Source organism: Choloepus didactylus, chromosome 7, assembly GCF_015220235.1.
Source record: "Choloepus didactylus isolate mChoDid1 chromosome 7, mChoDid1.pri, whole genome shotgun sequence".
NCBI classification, from domain to species: Eukaryota; Metazoa; Chordata; class Mammalia; order Pilosa; family Megalonychidae; genus Choloepus; species Choloepus didactylus.
Window position 1 is genome coordinate 128,188,384 of NC_051313.1, and position 21,885 is coordinate 128,210,268.

Below are 21,885 nucleotides of genomic sequence, written 5' to 3' on the forward strand. Positions count from 1 at the left end.
CCTGCCCTGTGCATCAGAGATAGATGTCAGTGCTGTCAAAATCTAACAGATGGGGAAGAGCAACTAGGAGAACCAGCCACAAACTGCTGCTGCTGCATCTTGAGTCTGCTTAAACAAAATTTTTGCCCCCTCCCCCAACTTCCCTTATGCCACAGACAACGGGACAGATCTGTGTGCTTGCTTTCCTTGAGTCATGGCTGCGCTCCGTTCCCTAACGCACACCAGCATGGATACAATCCCAGACTGGCTAACAGCCATCTGGAGAGGGTGTGACCAGTTGAGGTCAACACAGCAGCTTTCGACATCTCAGGAGCCAGTGTTGCAATGGAGAAAGAGAATATGATGGGCATGTCCTTTCCCATCCAAGCAGGTTTCAGTCCTTATTGTCCACAGGAAGAAGTGGCCAGTGTTTTATTAAGAAGGAAACTGAAGAAGGTAATGTACATTATTATTGTTGGTTTGTTTGGGAAATAGTAATATGAATCTATTTGACCTTAAATATTTACTTCATCTATCCACAGGTTAAATTGTTTTTAAGTGTAGTTCACAATTCATGATTGCTGATTGCATTTGATAGTCATATATCAATCATGCTCTTTTCTTATTAATATGTATCTGGTATGTCTTTTTTCTCCTTTTACTTTCAACCTACCTGTGTTGTATTTGAAGTGAATTTCTTATTGACTACGTATTGTAAGAACATATTTTTTTTAATCACCTCTGCCAATTTCTCTTTTAATTGGTGTATTTTGACTATTTGCATTTAAGTAATTACTAATAAGATAGGACTTAAATCTGCCATATTATTTTTTGTTTATTGTTTGTTTCCTGTGTTTCTCTTTTCATGCCTTCTGGTGGGTTATCTGAACGTGTTTTAAGATTATCTTGATTTGCTTATGTTTTATGTTTTTTACTTATAAAAGGGAGGAATGAGGCGATTCATCTTGGCTAGAATCAAAAGTCCTTGCGTAATTATTTTAAAATGCAAGAAGTTTCCCAAATGCTCTATGACAGCAAGGAGTCTGATTTGCCCAGAGCTCACAAAGGACAGATGGGGATGATATTAACCAATGCCATGGAACAGACTACCATTTAATGAGTTGCTCAGTGTTCTCCAGTTACTGCTATCACTAACTCCTAAGACTTTCCCACGGGGGTGGGAAGAGGGAAGTATATTTGAAGTAAGCAATATCTAACACCTTCTTCTAATAAAAGATATGCTATTTGGTGGATCAGGATCAGAGATTAGTGGAGGGTAAGGGCTTCCAGATAATCTTTTTCATACCACAATTGGAAAAGTCTCATTGTAGTTTATGGGATCAAGACTCCAAAAAGAGATATTTGTTGACACAGAGATCTGGTTTTTATCATCAGATGTGCCACTAACAGGACATGTAATGTTAGGAATGTGACTTAACCTCTTGGGACCTTAGTGTCCAATACTATACAAATTAGGGGTGGCATGGAGGCATTGGACTAGATAATGTAAGGTGTTTCTCAGCCCTGAAAATCTATGATTTAAAATGTTTTGTGGACTGCTTTCTTTTCTAGGCCAGATTACCATTTGTGTAAGACTTTAGTTGGGGGTTTTGTTGATTTATGGCAATGATTTAACTTCAAATGCCTCATTCTGGAAACTATTGTTTGTGTCTGCCCTGCACACATTTTTATTTAACTAAAGTTAGGCAATATGAGTTTATTCAATAAAACAGATATTTCCTCAGAGTCTAAACCATATTGCTGGCCAGAATTATTGGATCTTGAGACCATCCTGTACTTTGTATTATAAAACTTGAGAATAGCAGTGGTTGTCTTAAAACTCATTCTGTTCTCCTTAGTTGTCTTCTGTAAATATATCTGCCCTTTACAAACATTCAACTATTTGCATAAATACTTCCTCTGGTTTTGACTAAATTTCCTCTAGAAATTATAGTCTTAATAGATTTGGAAAAGACCTGATCTTCATTTCCTTGGGACAGGTTTGGGTGTACTTCTTCGGTGTTCCTATAACATTCAGTTCATTTATTCATTCAAAAATATGCACCATGCTAGACACTGAGGATATAGCAATGAACAAGACAGGCATAGCCCCTGGTCTCATTTAACTTAATTTCTGGAGAAGAAGACAGACATTGAATAAGTAATAACAGGTGTGCTGGGTGTAAAGAAGGAGAAATGCAGAGTTCTATATGCTATAGGATCTTATACTTGGGTTTAACCAAATCCTTGGGGATCAGAAAAGATTTCTAGATGAAGTGGTATTTGAGTTGAACTCTGAGCAGTGAGTACAAGTTAGTCAGGCAAAGATGGGGAGGGAGAACATTTCAAGCCGAGGGAACAGATGAAATGATAAAGTCCATGGAACATTAAACAAACCATAAGAAGGTCACATTGGCCAGAATGGAGAGAGGGTTTAGGCAAGTGGTAAGAGATGAGGCTGGAGAAGTAGGCACTAGTCAGATCAGGGTGTGGATTATAGACCATGTTAAGGATTCTGGACTTTATCCTTGAGGAAATAGAAAGTCCTTGCGAGTTTAAAGCAGAGAAGAGACATGATCAATCTTGAAACATTTTAAAGGGTGGCTTTAGCTGTAATGTTGCAAGTGGGTTGGAGGCAGAATTGGCAAGAGGAGATGCAAGAAGGCCAGTGTAGATGCTACTGGTGAGGACAGATGAGTGAAGATGTGGACTTGCACCGGGGCAGGGTATTCATTTCAAGTGGATGAGGTTTGGTGTTTTCTGGTATATTGGCGATGAGGGAGGATGAAGAGTCAAGAACGGTACCATGGAGGCCAAAGGAAGTGAGAGTTTCAAAAAGGTGAACATTGCTATATCATTTTCCTAGGACTGCCATGGCAAATTACCACTAGCTTCGTGGCTTAAAACAACAGAAATGGATTGTCTCACAGTTCTGGAGACTAAAAGTCTGAAACCAAGGAATCGGCAGGACTTATGCTCCCTCTGAAACTTGTAAGGCAGGATCCTGCCTTGCCTCTTCCTGGCTTCTGGTGGGTTGCTGGCCATCCTGGGGGCTCCTGGGCTTGCAGCTGCAGCACCTCAGCCCCTGCGTGCATCATATATGGTGCTGTCCTCTTGTCCTGTGTCTCTTCACCCCTTCTTATAAGGACACCAGTCATATTGGATTAAGGGTCCACCTTATTTCAGTCTGACTGCTTTTTAGTTAATCCCATTTGCAATGAGCCGATGTCCAAACAGTCACATTCTGAAATATGGGGTTAGAACTTCAACATTTCCTTTTGGGGGGCACAAGTCAACCTATAACAGTTTTCAACCGTCAAATGGAGTTGAGATGTTCCGCAAGGTGATGACTGAAATGCGTCTTCCTTCAGCTGAGAACTTTTTTTCTTATTGTTTCTTTGATCATTCCTTCTTCATATGCTCTCTTTACTCCTTCCGGAATTCCTATTATACACAAATTAGTTATTATATATTATTCTTCCTGTTATTATTTTTCTTTCATAATTTCCATCTCTCTTTTTTCCCTCTGCTTTCTGGGAGATTCCTTGTATTGGTCTCTTATTTCACAGACTCAAGATTTGTTTTTTAGCACATTATTCCACAATTTAGGGCATCTGCTGATTTGGGGGTTTTCATTAGCACTTATGGTTTTAGTTTAGAACTTTCTTGTTCTCCCATTGCCCCTTTCTTCATAACTCTTATTTGATTTATACAATAGCTTACTGAAGGTCACCTTGTCCTTTCAGATTGAAGTAAAAAATCTCTAGCTCCTGGTCCCATACTTGATGGGAAATGTAATGCCTCGCTTCAGTTCTTTTTTTCTTTTTTAATTCCTAGTGGTTTTGTACTTATGGTCCCCTCTAGGTTCAAATTTCTTTGACCAATAATCTTCTGATCTCATGCCTCCATGGCCCAGACATGGGACACACCCCTTTCTCTTGTGTTCCACAAACACTGTTTACACAAGCCATCCTTGTGTGGCACACACTTTGCTGAAGGCATGAGGTGGTGTTAAGGGTTGAAAAATGCTCAAGTCCTCTCCTCCGGTCCTGTGCATGGACTTGGTTGACTCAAACAACAGGACAGGACTTTATTGCCTCACAGTTTGGGAGGCTAGAAGGCCAAAATCAAGGCATTATCAGGATTGTGCTTTCTCTGAAGTCTGTAGTGTTCTGGGGGTGGCTTGCCAGCAGTCCATTACTCAGTCTCTGCCTATGTCACATGGTTATCTCTCCCCTTTTATCTCCTACTCAGGATGTGTCCAAATTTCCTCTGCTTATAAGGAGTCCAGTCTTATTGGATTAAGGCCCACCCTGATTCAGGTTTGCCTCATTTTAACTAATAGGATCTTTGAAGAACCTATTTACAAATGAGTTCACATCTACAGGACTGAGGGTTAGGGCTTGACCTTGTCTTTGTGGATGACATGATTCAATCTACAATGGGTTTTTGAAGATGTTATTAGTTAAGATGAGGCCAAACCAAATTAGGGAGGTCCCTAATCCAATATGACTGGTGTACTTATAAGAAGAGAAGAATTGGACACAGAGAGAGGGGAGAATGCCATGTGACAACTGAGCCAGAGAACACCATGGATTGCCAGCAGACCACCAGAGAAAAGAAGAGGCAAGGAAGGATTCTCCTTTATGAACTGAAAAAGAAAGATGGCCCCACTGATAACCTGATTTCAGTCTTCTGCATCCAGAATGGGGAGAGAATACATTTTTGTTGTTCTAAGTGACCCGGTTTGTGGTACTTTCTTGTGGCAGCCCTAGGGAACGAAGACAAGTGGTGAAAGGGCAACATCCCTGCCCTCACGAGGGCACATACATGTCCTTAAAAGTCCTCCAGCCATTCCGTCACCAGGGATTCCTCGCTGACCATCTTTCTCTGCAAGGTCCCTCTGCTGTCCTGTTGATAAGTTCTGCTTCTCTCTTCTCTATCTTCTCTTTCTGTTTCATCCTGTTTGATCTCACTTCCAAACTCCTTTTACCTGAATTCTAGAGTCCTCTTTGTTTCCTTGTCAATACATAAAGAAGTCTAAAAGCTGTTGCCAATCTTCTTCTCTCCTTAAGAGAATTCAGGTTCCTACTGTTAAAATTACAATTTTTATACCTGGATACACTGATACTAATTTTATTTAAGATCTCCCTTCTTTCCTTTTCTAAGTCTGTTTGAGGGAGAAATACCTTTATTCTACTTGCTAAGCTTGGTATTAATTTTGACCTGCTACTTGTAACCATATGGATAAATCCCACAGTAGTATTGTTGGAAGAAAGAGACTAGATGTGAAGGAGTATGTAACTGTGTGATTCCTTTTATGTAAAATTCAAGGTAGGCATAACTCACCTATCAGAAGAATGATTACTGCCTGAGTGGGTATTGACTGGGAGGGGAAATAAGGAACTCTGCTAGAGCACTAGAAATATTCTAAATCTTGATATGTATGTGGTTACATGGGTGTACGCATATGTAAAGAATCATAGTTGTTCACTTAAGAGTAGTATGCCCTATTATATATTCTGTGATGTGAGCAGAACTAGGGAAGAAAGTATTTGCAAGACCTTCTTGATTTGGGGGAGAAAATGAATACTTTCGAGGTGAGGTGTTGCCTAGAAGAATTGCCTTACCTGCTCCAATAGAACAGCCGGGGTTAAAACTGTCCTCTTGCTAATTTATGGGGGTTTGCCATTGAGCTTTTTCTACACACCATTCTAAGCATTGTGGGGCATTTGAATCCTAAGGCACAGTTCCTGTGCTCCTGAAGCTCACAGTCTACTTAGAGAGGCAAGACTAAAATGGATAAATTATTTAGAAAACTTTGCATTCTCTTTTTTTTTTTTAAACTGAATGTTGTAAAGTGCAGAACTCTCCAGGAACTTAGGAGTCAGAGTCATTAGTGAGAAATGGAATAAAGGAGGAAGTGAATTTTAAAAAATAGGTGGAGGATAAAATGTCAAAGTGTCCTTTACTCTATTGTACTTGTTTAAAGAGCCATGGCTGACTTGCTTCCTAGAGCTGAGATAATGTTAGTAGACAAAGGACAGGATATTTGTCAAATAGGAAAAAATAGACCCAGAAGAGGAATTACAGAGTTCTCAGAAATCCAGGCGTGGACCCTGAATTGACACCAGTGTGGGCCCTGGGGGCTGGGAAGACAGAAACACAGAGGAATCAGGAAAAACTGTGGCCAGAATTAAACTCTACACCCTAGTGTAATATTCTACAGCAATCCTTCCTTCACTTTTACAATAAAGCAATTATTATTGCATTTAAAAAAGCCCAAAGTTTATATTCGTGACAAGCTGGCTTATTTCCAGAAGAGTACAGTGATAAATTCATTCCTCCTTAATGCTTTCTCCTCTTTTAACACACTCATGTATCTGCAACACACACACACACACACACACACACACACACACACTTCATATACTGGGTTTTGGTAGGAAATTGGTTTATCTAAAGTTCATCATCCTCTTTCCAGGTTCTCAGGAATGGAGCTGGGAGGGTAATATAAAGGTTGGCAGATATATGAAGACAATTGAAATACACATCAGCTGGCTGAGGGTTTTTTTAAATGCAATTTTATTGAGATATATTCACATATCATATAATCCATCAAAGTATACAATCAATGGCTCATGGTATCATCATGTGGGTGTGCATTCATCACCACAATCAATTTTAAAATATTTTCATTACTCCCCAAAAAATATAAAAATAAAAATAAAAACACCTTAAACATCCATACCCCCTTATTCTCCCCTATTATTTATTTATTTATATTTTAATTTTTTGTCTTTATTTTATGACTTATCTGCCATACACTGGATAAAGGGAGTGTTAGTCACAAGGTTTTCACAATCACATGGTCACACAATAAAAGCTATGTAGTTATACAATCACCATCAAAAATCAGGTCTACTGGATTACAGTTCAACAGGTTCAGGTATCTCCTTCTAGCTATTCTAATACATTAGAAACTAAAAATGAATATCCATATAATGCATAAGAATAACTTCCAGAATGACCTCTTGACACTATTTGAAATCCCTTTAGATGAGCATTCCTGATGCTAGAAAATGGACTGTCTGCTTTGCTCCTGTACTTGCTTTCGAAAGGGTTTTCTAGCTACAGAGAATCAAAATCAAATTTGTTAATAAGCAAATTGAAATTGCCAGGCTTCAGCCATTCTAAAAGTTCTGATCATATCATTTCAAAGCAGATTTTGACTTCATTGTGTTTTTACTTTCTCAAAGGAGCTGTTCTTGTGCTGCCTGGCCCCTTCTGACTTGGAATGGAACAAAGGTACTATTTACATTTTTTTTTTTTTTTTACTGTATTTAGGATTCCTATTTTTTGTAGTGTTGGTAGTTTGGGTAGTTCTCACTTCTGGTGATAAACCACAAGAACTGAGAGGCCTTGGAGGGGGAGGGGGATAGAGTGAGGTTAAAGGTTTTGAAACAAATTTTGAATATACAAATTTACAGTAGTTACTATCTTGGGAACATCTGATTTGCAATTAACCTGTTTATTTGGGTATAGAGCTTGCCCTTTGATAGCTCATCTGCCTATGCCCTCTCTCTCAGCCCTTTTCCACTTCATCTGACCTCTTCTCCCACTTTGGATGATGCCTCTTTTTCTAAAGCCTTCTCTTATTTTTTTTCTCTCGCTGTCAACACATTTCCTCATTTTTTTGTCCCTGGAACTTTCCTCTGACAATACTTTATTTATTGCTCTGCTCAGGGCTCAGAAGGCTTAAGGACCAAGAGCGACACTAAAGCCTCAGGGCTGAATGGGGCCTGGAGGGACTCAAGTTTTTAACTAAGAGGTACTTTGAATTCATAGCTCAAAAGTCTAGTCAGTCTTAAAGCTCCTATCAATAAAATGTTGACAATTTCATGGGATAAATAAGATTTTGTGAGCTGGGTTAGAACTTAATCAACATCTGCAGCTTGTTTTCATAGTAAAATGTCAGCTATAAAACAAAGAAACCTTAGACACTACCTGGTCATAAATTGGGGGTTTTGTCTGTAGTATATTTAATTTTTAAAGTGTAAATATAACATTTTGCAAGTGCTAGTTCTCAGACATGAAGCTATTTTAAAACTATTCTAGGCATGGTGGCATGTTTAAATCTCAGGTTCATACAAAAGATTTTGGAAGAAATGCTGTTGTGGGCCATTAATTGATCCTACAATTAACGATGAAATTACAAGTTTGATAAGTCATGTGAAGGAAAGGTACATGGTGTTATGAAAATGTGTAATATGGGAGTTGGCCTTATCTGGGGAATCAGGGAAGACCTCCCAGAGGACATGATGATTGAACTGAGTTCTAAAGGATGAGAGTTCAGTCTGTGAAGAAGGGGGTCAAGGAAGACTACTCTGGATATATGATCTTAAGGAGGAAGAAGAATGGTATTTTGAGGAAATAAGAGAAAGCCAGGTGTTGGGAGGAAAGGCATAGTTCAAAATGAGCTGGAGGAAGTGATTAGGGGTCACAATGTTCAACTCTGAGGCCATATTAGGAATATTGTTCTTTGTTCTAAGAAGAAGGGGACAATATTGATGCATTTTTTGAGAGGTGGGAAAGGGTCAACAGGACAGGGTCATCTTGAAATTTCCATTTTAAATGTGCTATTCCGGCTATAGTGGAAAGAACAGTACAGTATAGAGAAAGAGTTAATTTGGGAGACCTCTTAGGGGGGTATGGCAGTGGTCCAGAAGGGAGCTGATGATGGATTGGACTAAGATGGGGAAGGAGGATACAGAGAAGATGGCTGTGAGATAGCTCTCAGAGCTTTTTTGTGGCTTTTTCAGAATTTTCTGTGTATAAGATCATATGATCTGCAAATAGGCAAAGTTTCACTTCTTCTTTCCAATTTGAATGGCTTTTTTTAAAATTTTTCTTGCCTAATTTCTCTGATGAGAATTTCCAGTACAATGTTGAATAACAGTGGTGACAGTGGGCAATCTTGTCTTCTTTCTGATCTTAAAGGGAAAGCATTCAGTCTTTTACCATTAAGTATGATGTTAGCAGTGAGTTTTCCATCTATGTCTTTTATCAAGTTGAGGAAGTTTCCTTCTATTCATTCCTAGCTTTCTAAGTTTTTCTATCCAGAAGAGGTGCTGGGTTTTGTCAAATGACTCCTCTGCATCAATTGAGATGATCATGTATTTTTTTCTCCTTTTGTTCTTAATTGTGGTGTATTACATTAATCGATTCTTTCATAGTGAAACACCCTTGAATACCTGGGATAAATCTCACTTGATCCTGGTGTATAATGCTTTTAATATGATGTTAGATTTGAATTGCTAGTACTTTGTTGAAGATGTTTGCATCTATATTCATAAGAGTTATTGGTCTGAATTTTTTCTTTTCTTGTGATATTTTAACTGACTTTGGTGTGAGAGTAAAGTTGACCTTATAGGATGAGTTAGGAGGGAGTGTTCTGTCCTCTTCAGTTTTTTGGAAGAGTTTGCACAGGATTGGTGTTAATTCTTCTTGGAATGTTTGGTAAAATTCACCTGTGAGCTGTCTGGGTCTTTGGCTTTTCTTTGTTGGAAGGTTTTTGATTACTGATTCAATCATTTTACTAGTACTGATCTGTTGAGATCTTCTATTTCTTCTTGATTCAGTGTGTTTCTAGGATTTTTTCCATTTCATATAGGTTATATAATTTGTAGGTGTACAACTGTTCATAGCATCCTCTTATAATCCTTTTTGTTTCTGTGGAGTTTGTAGTAATTTGCTCCCCACCCCTCTTCATATCTGATTTTAATTATTTGTGTCCTCCTCTCTCTTTTTTCTTTGTCAAACTAGTTAAAGGTTTGTTAAAGGTTTGTTGAATTTAGTGATCTTTTTTCAATGAACCAACTTTTGGTTTTGTTTATACTCTCTATTTTTTTATTCTCTATTTCATGTATGTCCACTCTAATCTTATTTCCTTCCTTCAGCTTGCCATGAGTTTAATTTTCCCTTCTTTTTCTAGATCTTCTAGTTGTGAGGTGAGGTCTCTTATTTGGGATCTTTATTCTTCTTTTTTTAAATGCAATTTTATTTAAATATATTCACAAACCATACAGTCATTCAAAGCATACAACACTTGTTCACAACATCATCGTATAGTTGTGCATTCATCACCACAATCAATTTTTGAACATTTTCTTTACTCAAAAAAATAAAAATAAAAAGTAAAAAAAAAAAAAATACCCCAAACATCCAATTCCCGCCACCATCACCATTATTCATTTACTTTTTGCCCCCATTTTTCTACTCATCTGTCCATAACACTGGGTAAAGGGAGTGTGAGCCATAAGGTTTTCACAATCACATGGTCACACAATCTAAGCTATATAGTTACACAATCGTCTTCAAGAATCAAGAATACTGGATTGCAGTTCAGCAGTTCTAGCTATTATAATAAACTAGAAACTAAAAAGGGATATCTATATAATGCATAAGAGTTACCTACAGAATGACCTCTCAATTCTATTTGAAATCTCTCAGCCACTGAAATTTTATTTTGTTTCATTTCTCTTCCCCCTTTTGGTCCAGAAGTCTTTCTCAGTCCTATGAACCTCATCCCCAGGAGTCACATACCACATTGACAGGGAAATTTACACCCCTGGGAGTCATGTCCCACATGGGGGGTGGGGGGCGGGCAGTGAGTTTACCTGCCGAGTTGGCTTAAAGAGACCACATCTGGCTTAAAGAGGTTGTCTGGGGGGTGACTCTCAGGCACAATTGTAAGTAGGACGAGCCTCTACTTTATAGTAACAAGCTTCATAAGGGCAAGTCCCAAGATCAAGGGCTTGGACTACTAAACTGGTAGTCCCCAATGCTTGTGAGAATATCAGTAATTTCCCAGCTAGGGAAGTTTAATATTTCCACATTTTTCCTCAGTCCCTCAAGGGGGCTTTGCAAATAGTTTTTATTCTCTGCCCAAATTACTCTGGGATGTAGCAGGGCTTCATGCTAACCTGTACAAACCAACAAGGTCTCACTCTGTATTTACCATGTAATTATGGCGTTTGAGTAAACTGACCATACAAGTTAAATAATGTAGTGTGCTACAGAAAATATAGATTTTGTACCAAATAAATATCTCAACCTTTGATCCCACACAGAAGCCAAAGTTTTTAAACACAGCTGATATCATCCTCTATCCTTTAGTCTGATCTACTCCAGTCTCAAAAAAGTCCATTTTGTTCATATCTCCAATTGATGTCTTATCTCCTTTTCAGCCTCTTTAACAGTTGCTGCATGGGGCAATGCCAACACTCTCAGCTGCTGAACTCAGGCTCTGAGTCCCAGGTGCCACACAGATACCCAAAGCTCCAGGGGCTGACCAGGTCACACACAAACAGCTCAGCATCTCAGAATTTAGAAACAACTGTTACAACTCATGAATAGATGTGACTGCTTTAAGAGCTTACAATCTAGGAAACTTTACATAAGACTTTCCTAATAACCCATGCTCCCATATACAATTCTTAGACATTGTACATTATTGTCAGTCCATGTTAGTGAGGCATTATAATATTGGTCTTTTCATTTCTGGCTTATTTCACTCAACCTCCTATCTCCAAGGTCCAGTCACCTAGTTGCATACCTCACAACTTCACTCCTTCTTGCTCCGCTCAATATTCCATTGTATGTATACACCACAGTTCACCTTTTGGTTTATCAGTTGATGTACCCTTAGGCCACCTCCATCCATTGCAATCATGAATACTGCTGCTACAAACACCAGTGTGCAAATGTCCACTTGTGTCCCTGCTCTCAGTTCCTCCAAGTATACAACAAATAACAGGGTAGCAGGACCATATGGCAACCCCATACTTAGCTTCCTGGTGAACCACCACATTGCCGTCCATCTGGGCTGTGCCATTCTACTCCCCACCAACAGTGACTAGGTACATCCCTCTCTCCACATTTTCTCCAGCACTTGTATCCCTGTGTTTATTTTTTTACCAGTTTTATTCACATACCATACAATCCATCCTAAGTAAACAATCAATGATTCCCAGTATAATCACACAGCTACACATTTATCACCACAATATATATAAGGACATTTTCATTTCTTCGGCTATGAAAGAGGAAGAGGAGAAAATAAAATAATAAAAAAAAGGCAGAAGAAAATAAAATAAAATGAAATGAGAAGGTCATACAACAACAACAACATCAAGAATCCCATACCACTCCCTTTTATCCCCCTCTTATAGACATTTAGCTTTGGTATATTGCTTTTGTTACAATTCATGGAAGCATATTACAATGTTACTGTTAACTATGGATTCTAGTTTTCATTGATTTTATTTTTTTTCCCCTATATAATCCAGTTTTCAACACCTTTCAATGTTGACATTCATTTGTTCTCTCTCATGTAAAAACACTCTTATATTAGTACACTCAATCAATGTCATTGATCACTCTAGGCTTCACTAAGTTATACAGTCCCAGTCTTTATCCTCTATCTTTGTTTCTGGTATCATACATGCCCCTAGCCTTCTTCTTTCACCCATACTCACACTCATCTTTGTTCAGAGTACTTACAATATTGTGCTACAATCACACAGTGTTGTGCTATTTATTTCTGGATCTATAGAATCAATCCTGTTGAACATTCTGTACTCCTTCAGCATCAGATGCCTGATCTCTACCCTCTTCCTATCTCCAGATAAGCTGTGTTCTCAACTTTAACATTCAAGGTTCTCTCACTAGTTAATATTAGTGAGACCATACAGTATTTGCCCTTTTTTTTCTGGCTGATTTCACTCAACGTAATGTCTACTGTCTACCATTTTATCATTTGAATTTTATATGTCATATCTTATTTTATTTTTATTTTTTCTCTCTCTTATTACCCTTACTGATAGCCTTCATTTCTTTTTTCAATCAACTGTATTTATAAAAAAAATTTCCAAACAAAACAAAACAAAGGGATAAGAAAAACAAATATCCTACAATAACTTCATTGCTTCCAATATTCTCCTATCATACCACAAAAAAATTAACAAACCATAGTCATTCCTGAGCATTCCCATATCATTAAGATTACCCTCAATATCTTACCTATTCTTATTAGATTATCGTTCCTCCTTCACTAGTTGCTGTCTATCTCTAGGTCCCCTATATTCTGCAATATAAGACACTTGTATTACATTTTTCACAGAGATCACATTAGTGGTAACATACAGTATCTCTCCTTTTGTAACTGACTTATTTCACTCAGCATTATGTCTAAAAGGTTCATCCTCATTGTCATATGCGTCACAACCTCATTTATTCTCACTGCTGCATAGTATTCCATTGTATGTATGTACCACATTTTGTTTATCCATTCATTTGATGTAGGACATTTAGATCGTTTCCATCTCTTGGCAATTGTGAACAATCCCACTATGAACATCAGTGTGCAAACATGTGTTCTTGTCACTGTTTTCAGGTCCTCTGGGTAAATACTGAGAAGTGAAATTGCTGGACTGTAGGGTAACTCAATACCTAGTTTTCTAAGGAACCACCAAACTGTCTTCCAGAATGGGTGAACTATTATATAGTCCCACCAGCAATGAATAAGAATTCCATTTTCTCCACATCTTCTCCAGCATTTGTAGTTTCCTGTTTGTTTAAGCCATTCTTATTAGTGTGAGATGATAATTCACTGTGGTCTTGATTTGCATCTCTCTAATAATTAGTGAAGATAAACATTTTTTCATGTGTTTTTTAGCCACTTGTATTTCTTCGTCAGAGAAATGTCTTTTCATATCTTTTGCCCATTTTATAATTGGGCTATTTGTACTAATGTCAATGAGTTGTAAGATTTCTTTATATATACAAGACATCAGTCTCTTATCAGATAGATGTTTTCCAAATATTTTCTCCCATTGAGTTGGCTGTCTCTTTACTTTTTTGAAAAATTTCTTTGAGGTACAGAAGCCTTAAATTCTGAGGACTTCCCATTTATCTGTTTTTCTTTCATTGCTTGTGCTTTGGGTGTAAGGTCTAAGAAGCAACCTCCTACGGTTGCTGCGGGGGAGAGGCTGGGCCTCCCTGTGTTTGTGCCTGAGAGTCTCCTCCTGAATGCCTCTTTGTTGCTCAGATGTGGCCCTCTCTCTCTGGCTAAGCCAACTTGAAAGGTGAAATCACTGCCCTCCCCCCTACGTGGGATCAGACACCCAGGGAAGTGAATCTCCCTGGCAACGTGGAATATGACTCCCGGGGAGGAATGTAGACCCGGCATCGTGGGATGGAGAACATCTTCTTGACCAAAAGGGGGATGTGAAAGGAAATGAAATAAGCTTCAGTGGCAGAGAGATTCCAAAACGAGCCGAGAGATCACTCTGGTGGGCACTCTTACGCACACTTTAGACAACCTTTTTTAGGTTCTAAAGAATTGGGGTAGCTGGTGGTGGATACCTGAAACTATTAAACTACAACCCAGAACCCATGAATCTCGAAGACAGTTGTATAAAAATGTAGCTTATGAGGGGTGACAGTGGGATTGGGAATGCCATAAGGACCAAACTCCACTTTGTCTAGTTTATGGATGGATGTGTAGAAAAGTAGGGGAAGCAAACAAACAGACAAAGGTACCCAGTGTTCTTTTTTACTTCAATTGCTCTTTTTCACTCTAATTATTATTCTTGTTATTTTTGTGTGTGTGCTAATGAAGGTGTCAGGGATTGATTTAGGTGATGAATGTACAACTATGTAATGGTACTGTAAACAATCGAAAGTACAATTTGTTTTGTATGACTGCGTGGTATGTGAATATATCTCAATAAAATGATGATTAAAAAAAAAAAAAAGTAATACCTTTAGCAATCTGGCTCATAAAAAAAAAAAAAGAAGCAACCTCCTACAACTAGGTCTTGAAGATGTTTCCCTACATTATCTTCTAGGAGTTTTATGGTTCAGTCTCTTATATTGAGATCTTTGATCCATATTGAATTAATTTTTGTATAAGGTGTGAGGTAGGGGTCCTGTTTCATTCTTTTAGATATAGCTATCCAATTCTTCCAGCCCCATTTGTTGAAAAGATTGCTATATCCCAATTCAGTGGATTTTGGGGCCTTATCAAAAATCAGTTGACCATAGTTCATGGGGTCTATTTCTGAATTCTCAATTTGATTCCACTGATCAATATGTCTGTATTTATGCCAATACCATGCTGTTTTGACTACTGTGACTTTATAGTAGTCTTCAAAGTCAAGCATTGTAAGTCCTCCCACTTCGTTTTACTTTTTTAGAATATTTTTAGCTATTCAAGTCATCTTTCTCTTCAAAATAAATTTGATGACTAGCTTTTCCAAGTCTACAAAGTAGATTGCTACAATTTTGATGGGAATTGCATTAAATTTGTAGATCAGTTTGGATAGAATTGACATCTTAACTACGTTTAACCTTCCTTTCCATGAACGTGGAATATCTCTCCATCTCTTTAGGTCTCCTTATAGAAACATTATAGACAGTATAACATTATCAACTTATGTGCATTAATCTTATATTCCACCACTTTACTGAATTTGTTTATTAGCTCAAGTAGGTATGTCGTCAATTTCTCATGGTTTTTCCAAGTATAAGATCATATCATCTGCAACTAATGAGAATTTTGCTTCTTCCTTTCTAATTCAGATGCTGTTTACTTCTTTTCCTTGCTCTGGCTATAAATTCTAGCACAATGTTCAATAATAGTGGTCACAACAGGCATCCTTGTCTCGTTCCTGATCTTAGAGGGAAAGCTTTCAGTCTCTCATAATTGAGAACTATACTGGCTGTGGGTTTTTTCATATATGCCCTTTCTCATATTGAGGAAGTTTCCTTCAATTCTTAGCTTTTGAAGGGTTTTTATCACAAAAAGATGCTGGATTTTGTCAAATGCTTTTTCAGCATCTACTGAGATGATCATTTGACTTTTCCCTTCTGATATGTTAATGTGTTATAGTACATTGATTGATTTACTTGTGTTGAACTATCCTTGCGTGCCTGGGATGAACCCCACTTGGTCAGGGTGTAAAATTTTTTAATGCATCTTTGAATTTGATTTGCAAGTATTTTGTTGAGAATTTTTGCATCTATATTCACTAGGGAAATTGGCCTGTGGTTTTCCTTTCTTGTAGCATCTTTATCTGGTTTTGGTATTAGAGCAATGTTGGCTCCATGAAATGAGTTACGTATAGTTCCATTTTCTTCAATTTTTTGAAAGAGTTTAAGTAGGAATGGTGTCAGTTCTTTTTGGAAAGCTTGGTAGAATTTCCCTGTGAAGCCATCTGGCCCTGGGCTTTTATTTGTAGGAATCTTTTTGATAACTGATTGGATTTCTTTACTTGTGATTGGTTTGTTGAGTTCTTCTATTTCTTCTTTATCCAGTCTAGGCTGTTGGTGTGTTTCTAGGAAATTATCCATTTCCTCTAAATTATTTAGTTTGTTGGCATAGAGTTGTTCATACTATCCTCTTAAGATATTTTTTATTTCCTCAGGATCCATAGTACTATCCCCCTTTCCATTTACTATTTTGTTTATTTGGGTCTTCTCTCTTTTTGACTTTGTCAGTCTAGCTAAGAGTTTATCAATCTTTTTGATATCAAAGAATCAACTTTTGGTTTTATTTACTCTATTTTTTTTCCATATCATTTATTTCTGCCTTAATCCTTGTTATTAGTATATAGTGTCCTTCTTTGTCTCTTATGGCACCCTTGCATTAGTCTATTTTATCTGAAATTAGTATTGCTAACCCTGCTTTCTTTTGGCTGTAGCTTGCATGGAATATTTTTTTCCATCATTTCACTTTCAATTTCTTTGTGTCACTAGGTCTAAGATCAGTCTCTTTTAAACAACATATTGATGGTTCGTATTTTTTAATCCATTCTACCAATCTTTCTTTTAATTAGAGAGTTTAATCTATTCACATTCAATGTTATTACTGTGAAGGCTGTTCTTGAATCAGCCATCTTTTCCTTTGGTTTTTATTTGTCAGATCTATTTTTACTCTGTCTATATTTCCTTTAAGTTATACTAAGACTCTTCAGTAGTGTGCCCTTCTCTCTCCTTCCTTTTTTTCTCAGCCGGTAGAGCTCCCCTTAGTAATTCTTGTAGGGCAGGTCTCTTGTTAACACATTCTCTCAGTGTATGTTTGTCTGCATAGTCTTCTTTTCTATACTGTTCTCTGAACCTCTCTCTTCTGTCTTTTCCTATCTTCCTGTAGTGCTCCCTTTACTATTTCTTGTAGAGCAGGTATCTTGTTCACAAACTCTCTCAGTGTCTATTTGTCTGAAAATATTGTAAACTCTCCCTCATTTTTGAAGAACAGTTTTTCTGGATAAAGAATTCTTGCTTGGCAGTTTTTTCTTTCAGTATCTTAAATATATCATACCACTGACCTCTCACCTCCATGGTTTCTACTGAGAAATCCTCACATAGTCTAATTGAGTTTTCCTTATATGTGATAGATTGCTTTTCTCTTGCTGCTTTCAGAATTATCTTCTTTGACATCTGATAATCTGATTATTAAGTGTCTTGGAGTAGTTGTATTTGGATCTATTCTGTTTGGGGTACAGTGTACTTCTTGGATCTGAAATTTTATGTCTTTCATGAGAGATTGGAAATTTTCAGTGATTATTGCCTACATTATTGTTTCTGCCCGTTTGCCTTTCTCTTCTCCTTCTATTCATGCACTTCATGTTGTCAGTCAGTTTCCTGAGATGCTGCTCATATTTGTCCATTCTTTTCCCTATCTATTCTTTTGTGTGTAGTATTTCTGATGTCTTGTCCTCCAGCTCATAAATTCTTTCTTCTGCCTCGTTAAATCTGCTGTTACATGTCTCCATTGTGTTTTTCATCTCTTCTGTTGTGCTTTTCATTCCCACAAGTTCTGCCATTTGCTTTTTTCAAGCTTATGAATTCTTCTTTATGGCCACCCACTGCCTTCTTTATATCCTTCATCTCTTTTGCCACATTTTCCTCCAACTCACTGATTTGATTTAGAAGATCTGTTTGAACATATTCAATTAGATGTTTCAACTCCTGTATCTCATTTGAAGTGTAAGTTTGTTCCTTTGACTGGGCCATATCTTCATTTTTCCTAGCATAACTCATAATTTTTTGTTGCCTAGGCATCTGGTTTCCTTGATTACCCCAAACAGATTTTCCCAGACCAGACAGACCCAGGTCTCAGGAGGAAGGTGTAATCAGTATCATGTTTCCCTGAGGATGAGGCCCAGCAGGTTGTCAGACTATCTTGTGAGGCCTCTAGTCTCTGTGCTTTTCCTATCCTGCCAAGCAGGTGGTACTTGTCAGCACATAGCTCCCCACTGGTGTAAAGAGGTGGGCTGCTTTTCATTCTCAGTGTACCCTGACCTGGCCAGGGGCTAAGGATGTCAGAAGCCAAGCTTGTTTCTGTTTTTTTTCCCTTCTCTGGGTCCTGGGGTCTGAATTCTCTGAGGGAGGGCAGCCACTTGAGCTTGGATCCGCCCCCCTTTTTAGGGAAGTTATGCCCTTTAGGGAATTATATTCTGTATTTGACTTCTTCCTTTGTCTCTCTGACTCTCTTAACTCCACCTTTGCCTGGGTCAGTGCTGACACTTGCAAATGCCTGAGGCTTTCTCTAATGAGCGAAAAATAAAGAAAAAAGAAAGAAATCTCATTTTCAGAGCCAGTCCCCCACTCCCGAGATTCACTGGTTGACCAGAGTTGGTACCCAGTTCTGTGTGCCCCTTTTCTTGGGACACAGCTGTTTGCCAGTATTCTGAGCTCAGCTGTCTCCAAAAGTCTCTGTTTTAATTTATTATTAATTTTTATTACCATCAGTCCCACCTCTGCTCTGCCAGGAGAAACCTCAAGGTTCCTTTCCTGTGCTCCAAGTTTATCTGTGCTTGTAGCTTGTATTCAGTAGTCCAAATTTGTTCAATAAAACCACAACTGGATCTTGGTTGAGTTACTTTCCCTTGCTCCTATTGGAATGCTTCTTTTTTCCACAGGAAAGTTTCCAACTCAGCCTGCCATGCCAGTGGTGGTGGTGGTGGGGGAACTCCACAGTTTGGAGAGGTTTGCTTACAGTTCTATGCTGTGATCTCAGCTATTCCACCCATTCCAGACTGGTGTACGATGTGTGTCCAGTTATGAATGTCCCCCAGCAGTTGTTCCAGACTATTTACTAATTGTTCCTGCCTATTTACTAGCTACTCTAGAGGACTAATTAAGTTCCACACCTCCCTATGCTGCCATCTTGCCCTGCCTTTCTTTGTTCTTTTTTAATATAATTATTTAGAGCTGTAAGTTTCCCTGTCACCAGTGCTTTTGCTTCATCCCATAAGTTATGGTATATGGTGTTTTCATTTTCATTCACTTCAAGGTATTTCCTAATTTCCCTTGTGATTTTATCTGACCTATTGATGGTAGTACATTGTTTAATTTCCATATATATGTGAATTTTCCATTTCTTCATCAGTTATTGATTTCTATCTTCATTCAACTGTGGTTGGAGGAATTACATTGTATGATTTCAATACTTTTGAATTTACTGAGACTTGTTTTGGGACTTAAGATATGTTCTATTCTGGAGAATGATCCATGTGCAGTTTAGAAGAATTTCTATTCTATTGCTATTGGGTGATGTGTTCTACATAGTCTGTTATATCTAGTTGGTTTTTAGTGTCATTCATATCTTCTATTTCCTTATTGATCCTCTGTTTAGGTATTCTATTCCTTATTGGAAGTGGTGTATTGAAGTATCTATCCTTAATGTATAATCATCGATTTCTTCCTTCCAATCTGTCAATATTTGTTTTATGTTTTGGGACTTTGCCAGTTTGTGCAGGTTTTAGTTTCTTCATTGCTAATGCAAATACCATGCAATGGTTTGGCTTAAACAATGGGAATTTATTGACTCAAGGTTTTGAGGGTAGGAGAACTCCAAATGAAGACATCATCAAGGTGATGCTTTCTCCCCACATACTGTCTTTCTGGGGCTGGCTGCCAGTGATTCTTGATCCTTGGGTCCGGTGTCACATGGCAATGCACATGGCAGCCTCTCCTAGCCACGCCTTTCTCTTTTGGGTTCCATTGACTTTCAGCTTCTGGCTGTTCCCTCTGTGGCTTTTTTTTTCTCCCTTTCTCTGTGACCTTCCCTGTTTGAGCCTCAGTTATAGGATTAAGAGCCATCCTGGATCATACCTTATCTGAGGTAACATTAAAATGAGATTATTTACAGAAAGGGAATAAGTTTAAGAACATGTTTTTCTGGGGTACATAACTCTAATTGACCATGTGCATATATATATTTATAATTGTTATGCCTCCTTGTTGAATTTCATCCTTTAGCAGTACATAGTGGCTTTTTTTTTTGTCTTGTCACAGTTTTTGACTTAAAGTCTATTTTATCGGATATTATTATATCTTTCCAATATGTATGGAATATATTTTCCTTCCTTTCACTTTCAGTCTACTTGTGTCTTTGAATTTAAGGTGAGTCTCTTATAAATACCATATAGTTGGATCATGCTTTTTAATTCTGTCTGCCAATCTGTGTCTTTTTACTGGAAAGTTTATTTCATTTACATGTAAAGAAGCTATGATAATACAGGACTTTCTTCTGCCATTTTTCTGTTTTATCTTTGTAAGTCATACCTTTTTTGACCATCAATTTTTCTGTTAGCTCCTACCTTTATATTTTATTTTTTGTAAATTCCTATTTTCCTATTTTATTTTTTTGTATTGTACCATTTTGTGTCTCCTCTCATTTCTTTCTGAATATATCTTTCATATATTTTCTTTGTGTGGCTACCATTGAGCTAAAATTTAACATCCTAAGTCTATAGCTGTCATGTCTGATTTGATACCAACTTACCTTCAATAGCATACATATACACTTTCCCTATAACCCTCTATCCCCCCACCTTTTGTTGTACTTGTTACAAGTTATATATTTATATACTACATGGCCAAACCTTGGATACATCATTACTTTCATGAATGTATTTTAGAAACTGTAAGGAGTAAAAAGTAGAGTTACATATTAAAACTTACAATAAAATAGTTCTGGCCTTTAAAATTATACATATGGTTACCTTTACCGGAGTTCTTTATTTCTTTATATTGCTTTGATCAACTGTCTAGTGTCCTTTTCTTTCAGTCTGAAAAACTTGCTTTAGACTTGCATGTAGGGCAGGCATAGTTCTGAAAGACTCCTTCAGCTTTTATTCATCTGTGAATGTCTTAATCTATCCCTCATTTTATAAAGAAAGTCTTGCATGATATAAAATTTTTGGTTGGTAATTGTTTTCTTTCAGCACTTTAAATATTTTGTTCCACTGCCTTCTTGCCTCCATGGTTTCTAATGAGAAACTGGTTTCTGATGAGAAAGTAGAACTTAATATTATTGGGATTCTCTTGAATATAATTTGTTACTTTTCTCTTGCAGCTTTCAGAACTCTCTCCTTATCCCTGGCATTGGACAGTCTGATTACTATGTGTCTGGGCTTGTTTCACATTGAGTTTATCCTGTTTGGAGTTCATAGGGCTTCCAGAATGTACATATGTCTTTTGTTAAATTTGAGAAGTTTTCTGTCATTGCTTCTTTGAATATTCCTTCTTTCTGCTCCTTCTGGGATTCCCATAATGCATATTTTGGTATGCTTAATGGTTTCCTACAGGCCTTTTAGGCTTTGTTCATTTTTTAATTCTTTTTTCCTTTCTGCTCCTCAGTCAGAATCATTTCAATTGTCTTTTCTTTGAGATGACTGATTCTTTCTTCTGCAAACTCCAATCTGCTTTTGAAACCCTCTAGAGAATCTTTAATTTCATTTATTGTGGTCTTCAACTCCACTAGTTCTGTTTGGATCCTTTTAAAAATTTCTGTCCCTTTATTGAGAATCTGATATTGTTCATTCATTGTTTTCC

General features: G+C 37.6%; 1 protein-coding gene across 2 annotated transcripts in view; it reads left to right on the top strand.

Annotated features, from left to right (window-relative positions):
- The first annotated feature begins 311 nt into the window (after positions 1 to 311).
- LOC119539920 (cytidine monophosphate-N-acetylneuraminic acid hydroxylase) overlaps positions 312 to 21,885 on the top strand; it is a 112,551-nt gene continuing 90,977 nt past the window's right edge. The window contains exons 1-2 of one of the 2 annotated variants that reach the window (XM_037843815.1): positions 312 to 435; positions 7,239 to 7,287. In XM_037843815.1, the coding sequence (XP_037699743.1) occupies positions 7,277 to 7,287 (11 nt within the window). In that variant the 5' untranslated portion in view covers positions 312 to 435; positions 7,239 to 7,276. Of the gene's footprint in view, positions 436 to 7,238; positions 7,288 to 7,567; positions 7,811 to 21,885 lie in introns of those variants that run through there. The other variant, XM_037843816.1, reaches the window with a different exon arrangement.